Raw genomic sequence first — 19,109 nt, 5'->3', positions numbered from 1 at the left:
CCCCAGAAGAGGACACACACCTGAGCTGTGATTCCTCCCACAGAAGTCTTTGATGTCCTGAATTGCTTTGATATTCTGATACCCCAAACTCTATCCCTTCCACTGCTGCCGCCTATGTTCTGCTCTTATAATGGATGTCTGCTGCACAGTTAGTGTCCTACCTGGGCCTCACTCTCCCTAAAATGGCCCTCACGGTGACTTCTCTAAAGGATCCTACGTGATCACGTGGTTCAGAATCAGTGATATGGAGGCGATGAATGACTCCCCCTTGACCAGCCTGCTGGGAAGACCTGCAGAGGAGCCTCAATGAGAATTTCCTCACCCAGAGGGACGTCTGTATGAAATAGGTGCAATCCAGGACAGGCGTTCTCTTACCAGGATCCAGAACACAAATACCCGATCAATAATGATGTCGGATTACGTTACTTTGAAGCTAAATCCACCTTCCCTTCTGTCAGTGTCATCTTTTAACTCATGACTGGATATAATGATTGAGCTGCCTTTGTCTGATGCTCTGTAGAGAGCCTTAGATTTCTTTTTAAGTTTCTTTCAAACTTTTTAAAGAATTGAAAATATCTTCAGGCCCCCATTTATCAATAACAGATCCCACAGACTCGGGGAACCCAGGCCATTGCTAATTGAATACATTTCTTAAGATGAGGAGCTGCACATTTACTGTTCCTGGGAGTAATAGGGCATTTCTTATGTCTATTACATGCTAATCAATACTGTTTTGTGGAATCCCTTTCTACAAGAATATTCTACATGGTTTACAAAGAAATGCCCCTCACATTCGAATAGCAGGACACTCCCCACAGAGCTGACAAGGCCCCAAGTTTTCTGAATTATGAGGCACTACATCAGTGCTAGGAAACTGATGTGGTCACTTTAACCATTGTACATTTTGTATGTACTTGACTGCTAAGGGGTGGGCCAGCCTCCCACAGGGGATAGGGTCTTGGAGGTGGGATGGTGTCAGCCAAAATGATGGATGAGACACATTTTTCACATTCAACCCACAGCATAGATTTCACAGGATAAACTGCTCCACTTTGGCTGAGGACTGGCATGATTTTATATCCTCATGATCACACATATAGTTTCACTTTCAACATACATGTTTCCATAGAACCTAACAACGGACAGGAAGCCTAGGGAGATAGTCAATGAAACATTGTTGCTAAGGGCATGATCAGTGGGTAGAATCAACATGACCCAGATATAGATTAGGGAATTCAGAGCACAGATTTGCCAGAAGTTTTTATGCCTAGAAAAGAGGGTCCTATCTAAGTGTGCATATGAGAATCCTTAGGTTTAATTTTGTAATTGGGCTCTCCTGGTAATATGCTGGGGGGACAAAGTGGGACATCTGTTTTAACCCTGCAAGCATGTGTTGCTCTCATTTATTTTTCCTTGGGCTAAGTAAGAATAATAATCATAGCAATTCCAATAATAAGGGGATGGTAATAAGGGAAGTCACTTCAGGAGGTTTCGGTGGGTGTTTCCATCCTTCCTGGGGGCCTACTTTTCAGTCCCCGGTTTCCACCTGGACCATGTCACACAGCATGGTCTTTGATGGCTCCCAGCAGTTGACCATAGTTACATCATACTCCTATTTACTCTTATTTTAAACATCAATCTAATGCCCATTACATTATATTGTTGCACAATGTTTCACTTTCTGTGTCCAACATTCTCCTGGTTCTGCTCTTTTCACTCTGCATCAGTTCATGGAGGTTTTTCCAGTTCATGTAGAAATCCTACAGTTCATCATTCCTTCCAGTACAATAATATTCCATCACCAGCATACACCACAATTTGTTCAGTCATCCCCCAATCAAAGGATGCCGCCTCATTTCCAATTTTTGCCACCACAAAAAGCAGGGGTATGAATATTTTTGTAGAAACATTTTTCATTTTTATCTCTTTGGAGTACAAACCTGGTAGTGGTATTGCTGAACCAAAGGGCAAGGAGGCTTTCAAAGCCCTTTGGGCATAATTCCAAACTGAATGTCAGAATGGTTAGATCAATGCACAACTCCACCAGCAATGCATTAGTGTCCCAATTTTGCCACAACCCCTCCAATATTTATCATTTTCCTTTACTGTCATATTGGCCACTTTGCTAGATGTAAGGTGATAACTCAGCATTATTTTGATTTGCGTTTCTCTAATTATGAGAGATTTAGAACACTTTATTGATTTCTTTATCTGAAAACTGCCTGTTCATGTCCCTTGACAATTGGGGAATGGCTTGATTTCTTTCTACAATTGACTTAGCTCCTTATAAATTGATACTGTATTTTATATATTCTATAGTTCTATAATACTCTATAGGTATTTTCTACTGACATTGCCCACCCCATCCTAGCTAGCTAAGCTGGACTTCCTTTTCATCTGCTCTGGTATGACATTGGGCCAGAGACCTTTAGGTTTCATCTACAGGTTTCTGCCCCATACATATTTGGAACAGTTTATCTTTAAGCAGGCCTCTGCTAAATCAGCACAGCACACAGAACATTCATGATAAAGGTGGAAGTTATGTCAATGGCATGAATGGCACTGGCTATGGCCATTGGAGAGAGCAAGACACAAGAACAAGTCACTGGACAATTTACTTGAGCCAGATAGCACTTTCTTACTGACATCACCTCTGTAAAACAGTGCTATATAAAGAGGCCACTCACAGGCTCTGGGTCTTCTCTTGCTGACGGGAGCCCAGTTTTACTGTGAGATGGGCCTTCTCTCAATAAACCTATTTCTTTTTGGCTTGGAGATTTCGTTTTACTTTTTGGTGTCTCTGCTAATACATTCTCACCACACGCAGACATCCCCATTGGACATAGTTTGAGAAGCAGTGTTTTAGGTCATTGAGAGCCACTTCAGACACCTCTCAGTTTAAGTGACATTTGGCTTAGAAAGCCCCAAACCCCATGCTACTTATGATGGTGGTATCCTTGGGGAAAAAGCATTGAAGATATTCTCCACCTAGGACTTTGGTTCCTGAATATCCAGATATTAAGCATCCACTAGCAATTTTCTCTTTCATTTTAGCCAATTCTTGCCTATTGATATCATTTGTCCATTTATCAATTGGGGAAGGGCTTGGATTCTTATACATTTTATTTAGTTTTTTATAGATTTGAGAAATGAGACCTGTATCAAAGAAATTTGTTATACATTTCCCCCAGTTTATTTCCACCTAAACTTCCTTGCATTGCATTTATTTGTACATTTCCTTAAACATAATTATTCATTTTATATCTTGTAATGTTCTCTCAATTCTTTTATTTCCACATTAGTCATTCCTATAAGTGAACAATTCTATAAAATCAAACCCCCAAATCATATACCCAAATAAACAAGTGATAAGTCATATGTTTTCACCTTCATTTCTGCTCCAATAGTTCTTTCTTTGGAGATGGAGAGCATTCTTTTTCAGAAGTCTCTCAGAATTGTCCTGGATCATTGTTTTGTGGTTAGTATTGTCAAGATAATTTTAGGGTTGTGACTTTAAATCTAGATTTAAATGGTGTGAACTTGGACATTACTCCACCCTAACTAGACATACTTTAGGGGAAGATAAAGTTGTAAACTCCTGATTGAACAATGAAGGTACTTAACTCATACCTTATAGTGAAGCTAAAACATAAGCTAAGTCTATTTTTAGATCTACTACAAAGGGTGTTAAGTACCTATAAAGGTTAAATTAATCACAAAAAGGTCAAGTAACTCCCAAAAGGTAAGCTTAAAAAAGCAGTGTGAAGTACCTTAGAAGATATAATCTAATCAGAGAAGGTGAGAACTAAAGAGTAGATAGTCCTGGAGAAAATCTAATCAAAGAAGGTGAGAACTAAAGAATAGGCAGTCCTGGAAAAAAGAGTCTGCTATGATTGGTAGATGTGAAAATTTAGGGGAGGTGACATAAGAGAAAATTTCTTTAAAAGGTGGCTAAAATAGTCAGTTCAGGCAATTGAACTCAGTTCAGGAGACTGAGTTCAGTGGAGGACTAGAACTCAGCCTGGAGGATTATCCTCAGACAGTTTCCTGGAGACTGTCTCGTGGTGAGTTATAAGACTGACTCCCTTTCCCTTAGGCTCAGGGAGGCCACTTTGACCAAGGCCTTTAAATACTGCCTGACTCAGCCTGAGCCAGAGCAGTTTAAATTAATTCTCTCTCTCTCTCTCTCTCTCTCTCTCTCTCTCTCTCTCTCTCTCCTTTCCTTAATTCCTTCTCTCTGTATAAAAATAACCATCATGCTCAGCTGACTTGGGCATTTTATTATTTGGGAATTTTCCCTGGTGACCAATTATTTAGATTTAAAGTCACAAAGCTAAAATTATCTTACAATGGTTGCCAAATAAAACCCCCAAGTCAGTCTGGAAATTTATGGTAATTTAATTAATATAGAAGGAAGGAATTTAAGGAGGAGAAAAAAAAAGAGGATATAGGATTTCTCCTACCTGGCCTAAGCCAGGGGGAGTTTTAAACTCCCTGCCTCTAGGTATCTGAAGAAGATTAGAGGCTTCTGAGAGGAAAAAGTTGAAAATTAAAGGGGGAAAATTCAGCCAGAAACTCACCACTGAATTGGACAATAGCTCGTAGCCTAAGGCTCAGCACACAGCTCTCAACTAACTCTTCACCGCCAATCAGGGAAAGAGAGCAAGAGAAAGAGAGATGAAAAAATCCCAAATATATTCACCTTTACTAACCCCTTATAGAACTAATAAGGGATTTGGTCCCTGAACCCCTAAATTTAGAGCCAGAACACTTGTCAGCTCTATCAAATCAAAAACAGACTATCCTGTCTGCCCTCACTCTAGGCCTCCCAGATTTCAAGAAGCCATTTACTTTGTATGTACATGAGTGAAGAGGGGTAGCTTCACGTGTTTTAACCCAGACTTTGGGGCCTTCTCAGTGCCCAATTGTTTATTATTCTGTCCAACTGGACCCAGTAGCATCAGGAGCACCACCCTGTCTTAGAGGAGTAGGTGCTACAGCCGTACTAGTGACAAAAACTGTTGATTTAGTATTGGGATACCCATTAACAATTATGTGCTCCCATGAGATAGAAGCATTGTTGCTAAGACATAGAGCACAGGCATTTTCTGATCAGTGAATTACAAGGTATGAAATAACCTTGTTAAACAATGAAAACATTACCTTGAAACGCTGTTCAACCCTTAACACTGCCACCTTGCTTCCAGATTTACCAATTTTCAGGAGAGCCATTGCACAATTGTGAAATACTAGTGTCCAAGGCAGAAAAGCCTCTAGATAATCTCTTGGACACTCCCTTAGACAATCTAGATCTGGTCTTATTTACTGATGGTCCTTCTTTTATGAGAGATGGCATATGCTACAATGGAGCTGCTGTAGTCACAGAATTTGCCACTGAGTGGTCAGCTTTGCTACCCTCTAATATTAGTGCTCAAGGAGCAGAACTCATAGCTCTCAAACATGCCTGTATAATTGCCAAGGGTAAAGATGCAACAATTTATATGGATTCTAGATATGTTTTTGGCATTTGTCACTCGGTTGGGATGCTATGGCTCTAGAGAGGATTTTTAACCTCAGCTAGAAAATCCATACCAAATTCAGAAATTATTAATGAAGTTCTTTCTGCTCTCTATCTGCCTGAAGTGCATCTTTCCTTACTTTCCATCTTGGAATCAATATTGTCTATTGGCTCCAAGGCAGAAGAGTGGCAAGTGATAGGCAATGAAGGTCAAGTGACTTGCCCAGGGTCACACAGCTGGGAAATGTCTGAGGCCAGATTTGAACCTAGAACCTCCCATCTCTAGGCCTGGCTCTCAATTCACTGAGCTACCCATCTGTTCCCCCTGAATATGAATTTTTTAAAAGAAGTTTTAACCACATAAGAATAGAATGAATTGAAGGTGTATATTTATGTAGGTAAAAAGATGCTGGGGAGCGGGATTTCTCAACTCTTCATAAGAAGAGATTAGTATCTCCCGTCCGATAGTCACCAGATTTTCACAACTCTTCTATAGGGACTTACCAATTAAAAATTATTAATACTAATTAATACATGCTGGAGAATAAAACATGATTTTATTCCATACAATAAGTTTTCTCTCCCATCTGGATCGTCAGATGTCTGGAAAGAGATTCCTTCCATGTAAAAGTCTTTCCATGTTTACATTCATGAGGTTTGCCTCCAGTGGGGATTTTCTGATGTCTGGAAAAATTACTCCTTAGCATAAAAGCCTTTACACACTGTTTTACATTCATAAGGTTTCTCTCCAGTGCGGATTCTCTGATGTGCAATAAGTCTACTCCTATTTGTGAAGGTCTTTCCACAGTGTTTACATTTATGAGGTTTCCCTCCTGTGTGGATGATCTGATGTTTAGCAAGGGATCCTTTCTCTGTAAAAGCTTTTCCACATTGTTGACATTCATAAGGTTTCTCTCTAGTGTGGATGCTCTGATGTGCAATAAGATTGCCCCTCTTTGTGAAAGCCTTTCCACGGTGTTTACATTCATGAGGTTTCTCTCCAGTGTGGATTCTTTGATGTACAATAAGACTGTGCCTCTGTGTGAAAGGCTTTCCACACTGTTGATATTTATAAGGATTCTCTTCAGTGTGGATGCTCAGATGTGCAATAACATGGCCCCTATTTATGAAAAAAGCCTTTCCACATTTTGACATTCATAAGGTTTCTCTCCAGTGTAGATTCTCTCATGTTGAACAAAAGAGGCCCTCTTTGTGAAAGCCTTTCCACAATGTTTACATTCATAGAGTTTCTCTCTAGTGTGGATTCTCTGATGTGTAGCAAGACTGCTCCTCTGTCTGAAAGCCTTTCCACAGTGTTGACATTTATAAGGTTTCTCTCCAGTGTGGATGCTCTGATGTGTAGCAAGATTACTCCTCTGTATGAAAGCCTTTCTACAGTGTTGACATTCATAAGGTTTCTCTCCTGTGTGTATTCTCTCATGGTGAACAACAGAGCCTCTCTATGTGAAAGCCTTTCCACAATGTTTATATTCATGAGGTTTCTTTCTAGTGTGGATTCTCTGATGTGTAGAAAGCTTAGATTTCTGACTGAAAGGTCTCCCAACTTTATTATTCACAGAAAATATCTTGAAAGGTTTACTTTTTGGATGTCTAATGGAGTCTAAATTCCAACCAATGGCCATTCCTCCTATCGTACCTTGATATATTTTCAGGTTTCTCAGGTGACTGAACAAATCCTAATTCTTCAGGAAAGCATTTCCTATATTTGGTATCCTGACAACAGTCATTTCCTGAGGTTATTTTCATATACTGCGTTAGGACTGAATATTAGTTGAATTTCTCTGCAATTTCATAGTCACTCTTTGGATTTTTATTTACTTTGATAGTAGAATCACATATTTCTCTCAAAATGAAGTAATGAGGATCCTCATTAATGCATCTTTGGGGGCCAGATCCTTCCACAAAAAGGCTCAGCTTTGTACACATAACCTTCACTTCAAAATCTACCACTGTAAAAAAACAAATAATGATATAAACACAGAAGGAAGGCACACACATAGACACACAGAAATATAAGTGTTTTCCTCTGATGGCACAAAGTAAACTGATTTTTATCCTATTTCCCCAGGCAAAAAGGAGTTTTCAAAGTGAAACAAGTAGCACAAGTCTTTGGATACACCATTTGGTCATCTGTGCAAGATGAATAATTTTTTTTTAAACCCTTACCTTCCATCTTGGAGTCAATACTGTCTACTGGCTCCAAGGCAAAAAGAGTGGGAAGGGCTAGGCTAGGCAAGTCAAGTGACTTGCCCAGGGTCACACAGCTGGGAAGTATCTGAGGCCAGATTTGATCCTAGGACCTCCCGTCTCTAGGCCTAGTTCTCAATCCACTGAGCTACCCAACTGCCCCCAAGATTGATAACTTTAGGAACACATTCACATACAATAACAATGAAACCTCAAAATGGATATATGACACAGGCAGACAGATCCAATATTCTCATCATACTTCAGAATTCACATAATGAGTAAAGAATGGAGGAATGACCTGACCAACTTTATTGCAGCTAGCCTATAACTCAAGCCCTGTGCCTGAGCATGCTTGGTCTGAAGTATTAGACAGTCTTTCTCTTTTGCCTTATATTTTCTAAAAAATCATTCGTGCATTATTCTTATAATTTTGTGAATCTCATGGAAGCTTCCAGATATTCTGTTCTCATCATTTTGGATACACTATCACATGGTCATTCTTGGTAAATTTTATATGCTAAAAAGAAAAACTTCACTTTGTAACTCACATACAATCATTTTCAAAATGGAAAAGAAGTTTTCTTTTCTCTATAGATGAAAGGATTGTATGCCTTCAAGTACAAACATACTACATATTCATCTTATTTTACAATGTAACATAAATTATGTCTCATGCCCTATACTGAGTTTAACATCCATTTCACAGGAAATGAATAACATGCTTCAGCATTGGTGTGTAGGCCCCAAAGTGTAGCACCCCCTTCACCACAACAGATAAAAGTCTTTGGGGATAATAGTTCTTATATACCTGCTTTCAACTCACTCACCTGGAGAGGAGCTCCTTGGGTCTTTTTGCTCTAGCAGCCATGGTGCTTTCCCTTGCTGAAAACAGGAGATTAAATGTTCGCTAGTTACTGGAAGCCCTGGTCATAAGAAAGAAGGAAATGATCAGGAGAGAAAAATAAAAATATGGTCCTCTTAAAGGAAAGGGTAAGGCCTACAAAATACTTTCTGTTTTATTCACTGTTAGGGAATTTGCAGGAAGGCAGAGATCTTGCAAACCACCTGTAATAAGAAAATTCCATCTTTAATCACAATCCACAACCTCCATTATCTAGAAATTAAAGGCAGCTGGTAATGAAGGGGTAAGTGATCAGAATTTGGGAGTTAGAAAAGCAAATTTAATCCAGCCTCAAAGATATGGTACATGGGTGCCCCTGGGCTAGTAATTTTACCTCAGTTTGCCTCAACTATAAATTCAAGACAAGAAGACTATCAAGCTCACAGGGATATTGTGAAATAAATGATAATTATGAACTCATTTACACAGTAGAGGACAAAGAGCAGATATTTTGAAATACTTATTCCCTTCCTTTCCATTCCTAAAATCTGGTCTGAGATTTGAGGGAAGAATGAAAGAATAAGAATAAACCCATGAGACTAGGCAGAATGAGGGGCTCTGAGTTAGTTTCATATTTTTAAAAAAAATTTAAACAAGAATCGCCTTATCTTACTCTATATCTACTTGTGTATGTCCAAAATATTTCTTGTAAAAAAACATCTCATAGGATTCATATTTTTAATGTACTCTGCTATCTATTTCTTTTATACATGGGTCCATCTCTTTTATGACTGCAGTTATGATGACCATCTCTGTATTGCCCTTTGTTTTCCTCTTTTGATGCCATGCTTTCTCCTTTCACAGTCTGTCCACATGGCTCCCCTTTAATCACTCCCCCATTTCCCCTCTCTACCACCATCCTTTTATTCTCCTCCTACTTCTCTATAGAGCCTTTTAATCACTCCCCCTATTCCACCTCCCTTGTATTATTTCCCTTCCTCCACAACCTTTCTTATTCTCCTTCTACAGCTCTATAGAGTAAGATGAGATTCTATACCCAAATAAGTCTGTTATTCCCCATGAGAATCTTTTACTGATTGCCTGTCACCACACTCAATGTCCTCTCCAATACAAAAGTTTTTCTTCCCAGGCCTCTTTTGTAGATATAATTTACACCGTGTTACTTCTCTCTTCATTTTTCTCTACATGCTATCCTTTTTCATCCTTTGATTTTTTTTTTGCCTATCTTCCTTAATACTTTAGTACCACCCCCTCTTGTGTACCTAAACTTCTTCAAACTACTATGATAAGGAGAACAATTTTAGTACTTTCAAATAAACATTTTCTTAAACATCAGTTTCTCTGAGCTGCTCCTCTTAGCTATAGTTCTGGTTTTTTGCTACTTTCATTTCTTCCAAGGTGGTACCATGGCCAGTGGGCTAGGCACTTGAAAGCTGCTGATTTCTTCACCTCTGAGAGACTGCTGATGGCTTGAAGGGCTCAGAGAACTGGGACCTACACTTCCCAGGGGCTACAGGCTTTATAACAGGCTTGAACTGGCCAAGTGACTTTGGGGCCTTACTATAGCCTTGTGGCAGGCCTTTGTATTCCAAGGGTTGGGCATAGGAGGCTCTAATAACTTAGACTAAAGAAAGTTAACAGAGTCTCCCTTTTAGCTTGTGCCCAAGTGCAGAACCTAGAGCAGTAGTTGGGGGATGGATTGTCAGCACTACTCAGATAGGCACCTGATATTGATATTTGCACTAGGGTGATTGTTTATATAGTCTTCAACCCCAATCTTATCCCCATCGATCCAATCCATGTGGTCAAGCAGTTGTTTCTCTTCTGTGTTTCTCTTCCCACAGTTCTTTCCCTGGATGTGGATAGTGTTCTTTCTCATAAGTCCCTCAGAATTGTCCTGATCATTGCATTGCTGCTAGTAGAGAAGTCCATTACATTTGATTGGACCACTGTCTCTGTATATAAGGTTCTCCTGGTTCTGCTCCTTTCACTCTGCATCAATTCCTGAGGTCATTCCAGTTCCCATGGAATTCCTCCAGTTCATTATTCCTTTTAGCACAATAGTATCCCATCACCAACAGATACCAAATTTGTTTAGCCATTCCCCAATCAAGGGACACCCCCTCATTTTCTAAATTTTTTGCTACCACAAAGAGCGTAGCTATAAATATTTTTGTACAGGTCTTTTTTCCTTATTATCTCTTTTAGGTATAAACCCAGCAGTGGTATGGCTGGATTAATGGGCAGGTAGTGTTTTAAAGTCCTTTGGACGTAGTTCCAAATTGCCATCCAGAATAACTGGTTCAATTCACAACTCCGCCAGCAATGAATTAATGTCCCAATTTTGCCACATCCCCTCCAGCATTCATTACTTTACATTGCTGTCGCGTTACACAATCTGCTAGGTGTGAACTGGTAGTTCTGAATTGTTTTGATTTGCAATTCTCTAATTATAAAATATTTAGAACACATTCCATGTGGTTATTAATAGTTTTGATTTCTTTGCCCATTTATCGATTTGGGAATGGCTTGATTTTTTTCTAAAATTGATGTAGTTTCTTATACATTTGGCGGCTCTTCTTATGACCCTCTCCACCTCCTTACCCCAATGAAACTTCTCAGGACCCTTGTAGGACCCCAGATAACAGCAGGGTGTTGCTGACCAACCCCTCGTTCATACCACTGTTCTGTGTAGTTTTACTTCCAGTTCCCTCCTTATCCCTCAAAACACACCCTTTCTGACTATTAAGTTGTTTTCCTCAGGAGAGTCACCTCACTCTTACCCAGGTTTGTTCTGTGACTCTAGTCATTAAAAAAAGCACATTTTAAGGTTGCTTTGCCATTCTCAGGGCAGGTCCAGCTTTTGCTTCTGCTATGCTGCCTTCTTGGCTTCACCTCTCTAATATTTAATAACAAGAAATCCTTTCTAAAGACCAGACCCAGCCCAAAGGGGAAGAGGTTGCCTTGGCAGGTAGAGTGTTCCCTTCAATGTCCATCTTTGAGGAAAAGCTGCTTGGGTATAAACAGGGCATTTGCACACAATATTCAAGTCTAATTTGGGGCTGGACTAGATGACTTCTGAAATTAGTTTCAGGAATGTAAATATATAACACTGGTTTCAGTTTTCACCTAAACCTATCCAAAACAGAGGAGAAACAATTTTAGGGGTAAAAATGGAAAGTCTGAGCTTCCCATCACATAATTCAAACTTTTTTGTTTCTTGTTTTTTTTTTTCCTTAAATGAAAAGCAGGCACAAGTAGAACCCTGGGCAGAGATCAGCACTTTTGCTTTTTTAATCATCGATAAAGGCTCAAAATCCTATACATCTGGCTTAGAATAAACACATTCTCTTAATGGTAGATTCAGAGTTAACACAGGAAATGGTTCTTACCCACAGAGAATAGATTCTGCACATTCTCCAGCATGACCTCCAGGTACAGCTCTTTCTGAGAATGGTCCAAGAGGCACCACTTGAAGAAACAGATGGATATTATGGGAACTTGCCCTCCAGATGATACCCTAATGGGCCCCTTATCCCAAGAACTAAAAATGACATATCCTTATTTATGTAGGTTCACAAGGATATGTTGTCCCAGGGTTGGCCAGACCATATGTTAAAAGGAGCCGTAAAGACCCTGACTCCAGGAGTTCTTGTCCTTCCCCTTCCTGACATATGCCAGGAACTGGTAAGGACCCCAGCCCCAGGAGTTCCTGTTCACTCCCCCCCACCACTCCAGGAATTCCTCTGTACTTCCCCTACCCTGAAAGTGTATAAAAAGCTTGCAAATCGCAGACTCAAGGCCAGCACTTTTGGTGCTGAGCCCCAAGCTATAGTTTGGTTAATACAGTACCTCTTGTGTGTTGCATTACCGTGTGTGTGTCCTCCATGGAATCGGAGCCAGAACTGGACATTACACACTCTTCCTGGGTGAAGTCCACAGCCACATCCTTGAATGTTATTGACCCCTAAACCAGTAAAAGGCACAACATTTAGAGCTCAGAATTCATCCGGTACAACCTTCATCCACTCACTGAAAGAAACTAAGCACAAAAGAGAATTTACCTAAACTCCCAACCTTGAAGACTGGCAGTCAGCAATGCAGACCAGTCATTCAGAGCCCAATGGAATATTGACAAAAGCATTTTGGGTCTGAAGTGAGAATCATGTCATGAAGAGTAAAACCTGGAGAATGTTATTACTCTGAAATGCTTTTCCCTCTTGGAATGAGAGAGATGGGAAGTGCTCTCTGAGTGAAGTATGAGATTCTGTGGAGGAGAAAAAGAGAAGGTGATCTGAAACTCCTCCTCATCACAAGAGTCAAGAGTTGATCTGATAAGAATAGATTCTTGAAGAGTTTCTGAGAAGATAACACGTTCTGTGTATTCTAGAGGGAAAATATTACCAGTGATCAATGAGGAAAATTAGAATGTGTTTTTGTTGTTTTGAAGTAACATCTTAAATCTAAATTACGTTAAACTTAACAAATTTCCAGATTCTAAATATGAAATCAGAATTCTATATTTGCAAATTGTCCATCAGATTTTATAAAATGCTGTCTGTATTGCTGTTATACAAGTTTCAATAATGTCATGTCATGTGATGATCATAGTTTGGGTAAATGGTGGTGGTAGTAGTCTTTCGGTAACCGAGGATGTTGATTGTCTTTGTATGTTTTCATCTATGGTATATAGATGAGTGTGTACAAAGACACTTGTGCGTGAAGGAGATTTAAGTGGAAAAGTCGATGCACAGAGACAGTCTCACTCTCTCGGCGTTGGAAGCCTGGGTCCAGTGGCACGAAGAGTCGTTACACCTGGAGACTTCCTCAGCTGCATTGGATGGCTGTGTTGTCCTTTGTGCTCCAACACGCCCTAAGCACTCCACAGTGCTTTGCTGCGTCGCCCTCTCAGCCGTTGAACCTTCTTATTGGTTTCTTCCGCCTGTTCCGCCGAAGCAGTCTTCACATGCTGGGTGAGCAAAGCCCTGGTTCACCAGGGGTCGACGACCCGATGGCTACCCTCACAAGGTTTAGCTGGTCTGTTGAAGCTGTTGCCCGGGATGTGGCCGCTGCCGCATGCTAGCAGCTACTAGGAGCCACAAGTGAGAGCTGGGTGTCAGGTGGGGGTCAGAGGTTGGAGAGCTGCCCTAGGAGGGCACCACAAGCCCTCCATACCAGAGATACTACCCCTCCCTGAACACCCCATACACCCCAGTTTGGGTAAATATTATGTATAAAATTATAGTTGTCAAATGATTCTTTTAAAGGGTTTAGCTTCTAAATTTCTTGGTACAAACTATTTTAACCTATGGATTCACTGGTATAACTGGACCTACCTAATTTGATACTGACCTCAGAGATCAAATATTGATGCTCTTCATTGCTTCAAAACACAGGAACTGTTTGATCTTATGAGCACTAAAACATTCACACTGTCATGGGTAAATAATAGCTGGTGCTTTAATAACCAAACTATTATTTAAAAGCTGTTATAACTAAACTAAAGCTGTCAGGACCAAGCTGGTTTCAGGTGGTAGATTGAAGGCCGGATGCAGTCTAGTACACACAGAATTTATTATGGAGGAGAGAGAGAAAAGGAAAACAGGAGGTAGAAACAGGACTTAGGAATAAGGTAGGAAATCTATAAATCCCTAAAATTAAAATTGTCTAAATAACACAACCCTGAAACTGGCTCCTCAAGGAGATTCTTCTTTCTCCCCCAAAGTAGACACTCCAATCAACTACTCGCACTGACTAAAACTTAACTTCCCTCTCACTAAGCGATGCTACAATTATGAACTGTAAATAGATGATAAACTCTTAAAGTAACATGAATCATCTTGAGAGAGAAGGTGAAGCAGTTTCTCCCTTCAGCAGGCCTCTCACAGGTTGTGCTCCCTTCACTCCAATGGTCAAACTGTCTCTCCATTAACAATTGTTCTTCCTTCCCCCTCTGGTTCACAGGGGAAAATCCTCAGGAAACACACTTTCTCTCAGCTCAGTATGAATCTCAAATCTCAAAGTCAACTATCTCAAAGAACAAACAAATCTTCCTTCTGTTAGAGAATGACCCAGCCACCAGCTGTCTTCAAGTGAAGTAAGAGAGACTCCCTCCACAACTTCCAGCTGCCTATCTCCTAGCCTAGGCCCCTTACAGTGACCCCTGCCAGATATCTGTTCTCTTTCTTAAAAGGGACAGCAGAACAGTGGGAAAATCCTTTCTCTGATCTAAACTCTGCTCTTACTGGAGCTCCATAAATTCCTTACCACAACAACACCTTTTACATCCAACTACTCTGTTCACTCAATTAATGGAAATAGGCTATTAAACTGCTAAAAAACTTTCTTCATTCCTCTCATATCTATATACTTAAATGACTCTCTAAACCCTTTAGTCCCCCTTTGGAACTTGGATTAAGATCCCTCCCTAAACTGCACCTGAATCATTTCTCTATTGAGCTCTACCATTCCCTTTACCCTCCCCCAAAGGATCACTCTGATGCCTAATCAATAAGGTAATCAAGGGTGCTGAGCCAGAACCTCTGCAGGCTACTCTGGGCCACCAACAGCCACAGCATCTCTGCTCAGCCCAGCCTAAGTGGCTGCTGCTGTCCAACAGCATCTGCTGCCCATTGAGGGGAGCCCAACATCCTCCACACTGTCTGTGCCCTGGAAGAGGGCTGGCCAGGGTTCAAGTCATTCCCATAAAGCTGATCCTCCCCTGTATTTATCTGAGATTTGTGATCCGACCCTGTAAACTGATACCTCCAAAGGGTGAGCCAGGATGGACCCTGGAGCTCCCCCTGAGGACAAGCAGTGAGGGGGGCCCTGGAGGCCTGGCAGGGACCCAGCTCTGAGTTCTACTGGATCCCAGCCTAGCCTGGGGAGGGACTGCACTCACCTGGGAGGGGGGCCTCGGGGTCCCGGGGGCCATTCCTCTGGCTGCGGGGTCTCTGCGGGGCTTCAGGGGGTGGCAGCCCCGAGGAGGGGAGACTTCCTCTGTGTGTGCCTGGGGGGGAGTAGAGAGGGAGGCCTCAGAGGAGCTCCCAGGCCTTCCTTGGCCTCACAGCAGACTCTCCCCCACAGGGGGGCACAGGGAGCCTCAGACTGGGTAGGACCTTGTCCTGGCCAGGAAGAAGCCTCCCCTCCCCCTCTGCTGCCATCTCTGGCTTCATTCCACTCAGAAATGGCACTGGGTACACTGGGGGAGCCTGCTGGGGGGAGGGGTTACTGGGGAATGGGGGGGCCTGGAGGGGAGACGGGCATCAGGTGGGGGAGAGGGAGAGCGTGCTGGCATTTCCTCTGTCAACTAGGAAAACCTCAGCACTATTAAATAGTCAAAATCACTCTTTAATCAAGGGAAAAGGGGTTCGCGCTACTAATATGACAACAGAGCTGCTTCCCGAGACTGCACAGAGTCTGGACGCCCTGCTCACCAGCCCCTGGGAGTGCCACCGACTCGGGATGGGCTCCGAGGAACAAAACAATTTGGGGATCCAGAGGCAGGGAAAGATGATGGACATCACTATGGCTACAAGGAAATGGGAGGGTTCAAACTGCACTGACAAGATACGATCAAGCCTGGGAAAAGAATCCTAGCTAGAGGCGGGGGTGCAAGAGAAGGGGCTGCTTACAATAGATACTGAAGGATGGTTCCTGCCCACCTGTGCACCTTCCTGGGGAAGGTTCTAATACAACAGGGGAGACTAAGACAAAGAGAGTCCTTAGCAAAGGCTTACCTAACCCAACCAGGGTCCCCCACTCAGTCTGAAACTTCTAACTTGGGATTCCCTTCAGGGTAGATGCCCAGGGGAACAGGGAACAAGGACAAGCTTTGGGGTCTCCAATCTACAAGCTAGTCCTGAAAACTGGGGTTCATCAGATCTCACCAGGCCCCAAGTTTGGGATTCCTAAATTCCATGTAGACACCTCAGTGCCCAGGATCGGGCTCTTTTCCTGGCATGTGGGCACAGGAACCACCGACCCCCGCTGGCCACTGACCAGCTTCATGTTGGCAGCTTCTTCCCTTAGCTGGTTCTGAGGAGGACGTACCCCTGGGGGAGGGGCCCAGGCCAGCCCCTCCCCCATCCTGTCCCTGCACCGCCACCCCTCCCCCAGCTGCCTCTTGGCTCTGGGCTGGCGACCCCTTCTCTCTCCTCCCGGGGAGGAACAAAGCCCCGCCCGGGCTCTGGCCTGAGTCGGGCACTTCTGCGTTTGTCCCTTTTCTGGGGTCCTTTAAAATGATGGACAGACGCGGAGGCAGCCCCTCCCCCACCACAAGCATTTACACAGGGCCTGGGCACACGCCCCGCCCTCCAGGTCTCTTCACCCCCCAAGGAGTTTGGAGCAGAAAGTCTCAGCTGCCAGAGCAGGGCGAGGAGGGAGCCCCGGCCCGCCCCGGGCCAATGACTTGCTCCGCATCCCCTCTTACCTAGGCAAAGGTCCAAGAAGATCACTAGAGACTTTTCCAAGAGCTGAGATCGCACATAAGGTTCCCAGCATGCCCCGCGGCTGCCACAGTGGGGAGGAGCCAAGACTAGGGAGAAGTCAGGAATCCGGCATTCTGGGAAATGGAGTCCTTCTGCCCTGGCTCCTGTGTGGTGGGGGAGGGGTATAAAGGAATTGTTCCCCACCCTGGGGGGCTGCAGCCTGTTCCCCTCCCCCATTTTCCCTTCCTGCCCTGCCAGCTGCTTCTTCCTTAGACTGGAAGCTTCCTCAGGATGGGGCCTGGCACAGAGCAAGTGCCTGATAAGTGTCTATTGATTTGACTGATTGACTGACTGAGCAGTCCATAGATCTCTGCTCCTCAGGGCCTATGGAGGTGGCACTAGGATCCCCCCTTCTGACACAAAAGGAAACTGAGGCAGAGGTCAGCAGCTCACAGTCCAGGCCCAGGCCCACCCCCTCCCAGGTTCCCCTCCTCCAGAGCTCTCTATGAACATCCTGCTATTCCTGCTTTGGGGGTGAGGGAGGCCAGAGCAGGAAATTGCCCAGCCTTGGAAGTTCAGCAAGGAGCTGCCCAGCCATAGAAGAACTATAAAAAATGCCAACGTCCCAGCTGGAGTGGGTAGCAGATAAACTTTGGGGACAAAAAGACCCTGTGACATGAAAATGTCAAGGTACCAAGAACAGTATGTAGCAGATAAGGGCTGAGGGGCTGGTAATGTTCCAACAAGGGTATGCAATAGATAACGGACTGGAAGGAGGAAGGGAGGGGAGCCTACATGCTGAAAGATACTTAAGGCCCAGCCTTAAGGAGGGAACTTGGAACTCTGATGGCAGAGTTCCCACTGGTGCGCACCAGTAAAATAAAAGGCCTTTTTGCCCAGTTGCATTGTCTACGGGTCTTCCTTGGTGGTGGGTGAAATCCCGGACCTTAACATTTGGGGGCTCACCTGTCTACCCCACCTTGGAACCCCCTGGACAAGAGGGCCAAAGGCACTGCCTTGGACCGGACCTTCAGGTGAACTGAATGTGGTGTAACAGTGTGAATGGAGTGACCGGATGTGTATGGGGGAGAAGAGGACCCTCGATGAGCATAAGGCTTAGTGGAGAATTCTTCCTTGCGGTTTAAACAAGGCCTCCTATGCCAAGTTCCAGGGCCCACCTTTTTCTAAGTTCTTTGCCCCACAGCATCGATCCGACCCTCCCACCTGTTTCTGAGTGTGGACTCTGTTAATTACGCAGTTCTTCATCCTTCACGAGAAGGCTAGTCAGTTCCCAGAGGAAGCGTTTGTGATCAGGGGAGGGGAAGGAACACGGTCCAGGGCATGTCCCGAAGTCAGAACTTTCAGGTGGTTAGAGTTCCTTGAGATTGGAATTTTCAGGTGGTTAGAGGCCCCTGAGTATGAAGTTTGAGTCTTCGTCAGGCTGAGAGGGCCCTGAGCACAGAGTTTCGCATCTCTGTCAAGGACCTTGGCACTTTGGGGGGGTTCAAGTCTCCCAAGTACAGAGTTTGAGTCTTTGTCAAGTTTAGGAAAGGGGTTTGAGTCCCCTTTTGGGAAGATATTGTACCCCTAAGAGAGACTGGGGGACGCCCATGATCTCTAGGTGATTTTTATGGCCCCAGATGGCTCGAATAGCACTAGATGATTTTTTGATACACTGAGGGTTTTTTTTTTCCTTTTCGGCTGCAAGGGAAGGATCAGGCAGCCTGCTGCTGGTATCAGGTTTCTTCACTGATTAAAGCCAAGCTGCTTTGAGCAGTTGTTAACCCTTTTCTTGCAACTTCTTGGTCTCAACAATAGAAAATCAGCCTGCTTGTCAAACAGCTTGCCTTAAAGTTTGATGGTCCTTACAAGTTTCATATCCATGCTGGAAAACATGCCAAGAAATTAGATCTTAAGATAAACTCCTAGGATTGGGGCAGTTTACACGTCCGTGTCTCTGTTGTTTGTCTTCTGGCTTTTGCTGCTTGTCTCGTGTGTCTTTCTGTATTTGGATGCAGGTATGTGGATGTGTGGGAGAGGGTGTCCTATGGGGTTCTTTGAGTCTTTGTTGTGGCTTGATTTAATGGGA

General features: G+C 43.2%; 1 protein-coding gene across 2 annotated transcripts; it reads right to left on the bottom strand.

Annotated features, from left to right (window-relative positions):
- Window positions 1-3,170: 3,170 nt before the first annotated feature.
- LOC103102004 (zinc finger protein 680-like) lies at window positions 3,171-17,253 on the bottom strand. 2 transcript variants are annotated; one of them, XR_008917132.1, is made up of 6 exons: window positions 17,023-17,253; window positions 15,493-15,600; window positions 12,444-12,558; window positions 11,984-12,062; window positions 8,557-8,652; window positions 3,171-7,488 (listed from the first exon to the last, which is right to left on the bottom strand). XR_008917132.1 is itself a non-coding variant. In XM_007490244.2 (6 exons), exons 2-6 carry the CDS (start codon window positions 15,523-15,525, stop codon window positions 7,307-7,309), a joined length of 486 nt encoding a protein of 161 aa, XP_007490306.1. In that variant the 5' UTR covers window positions 15,526-15,600; window positions 17,023-17,253; the 3' UTR covers window positions 5,906-7,306. The 2 variants fall into 2 exon arrangements, 1 of the variants encoding a protein (XP_007490306.1); XM_007490244.2 differs by having other exon boundaries at window positions 5,906-7,488; window positions 12,463-12,558.
- Between the last annotated feature and the right edge of the window lie 1,856 nt (window positions 17,254-19,109).

Source organism: Monodelphis domestica, chromosome 3, assembly GCF_027887165.1.
Source record: "Monodelphis domestica isolate mMonDom1 chromosome 3, mMonDom1.pri, whole genome shotgun sequence".
Classification (NCBI taxonomy): Eukaryota; Metazoa; Chordata; class Mammalia; order Didelphimorphia; family Didelphidae; genus Monodelphis; species Monodelphis domestica.
Note: the sequence above shows the minus strand (reverse complement) of the source record. Positions and strands in the feature narration are given on the sequence as shown.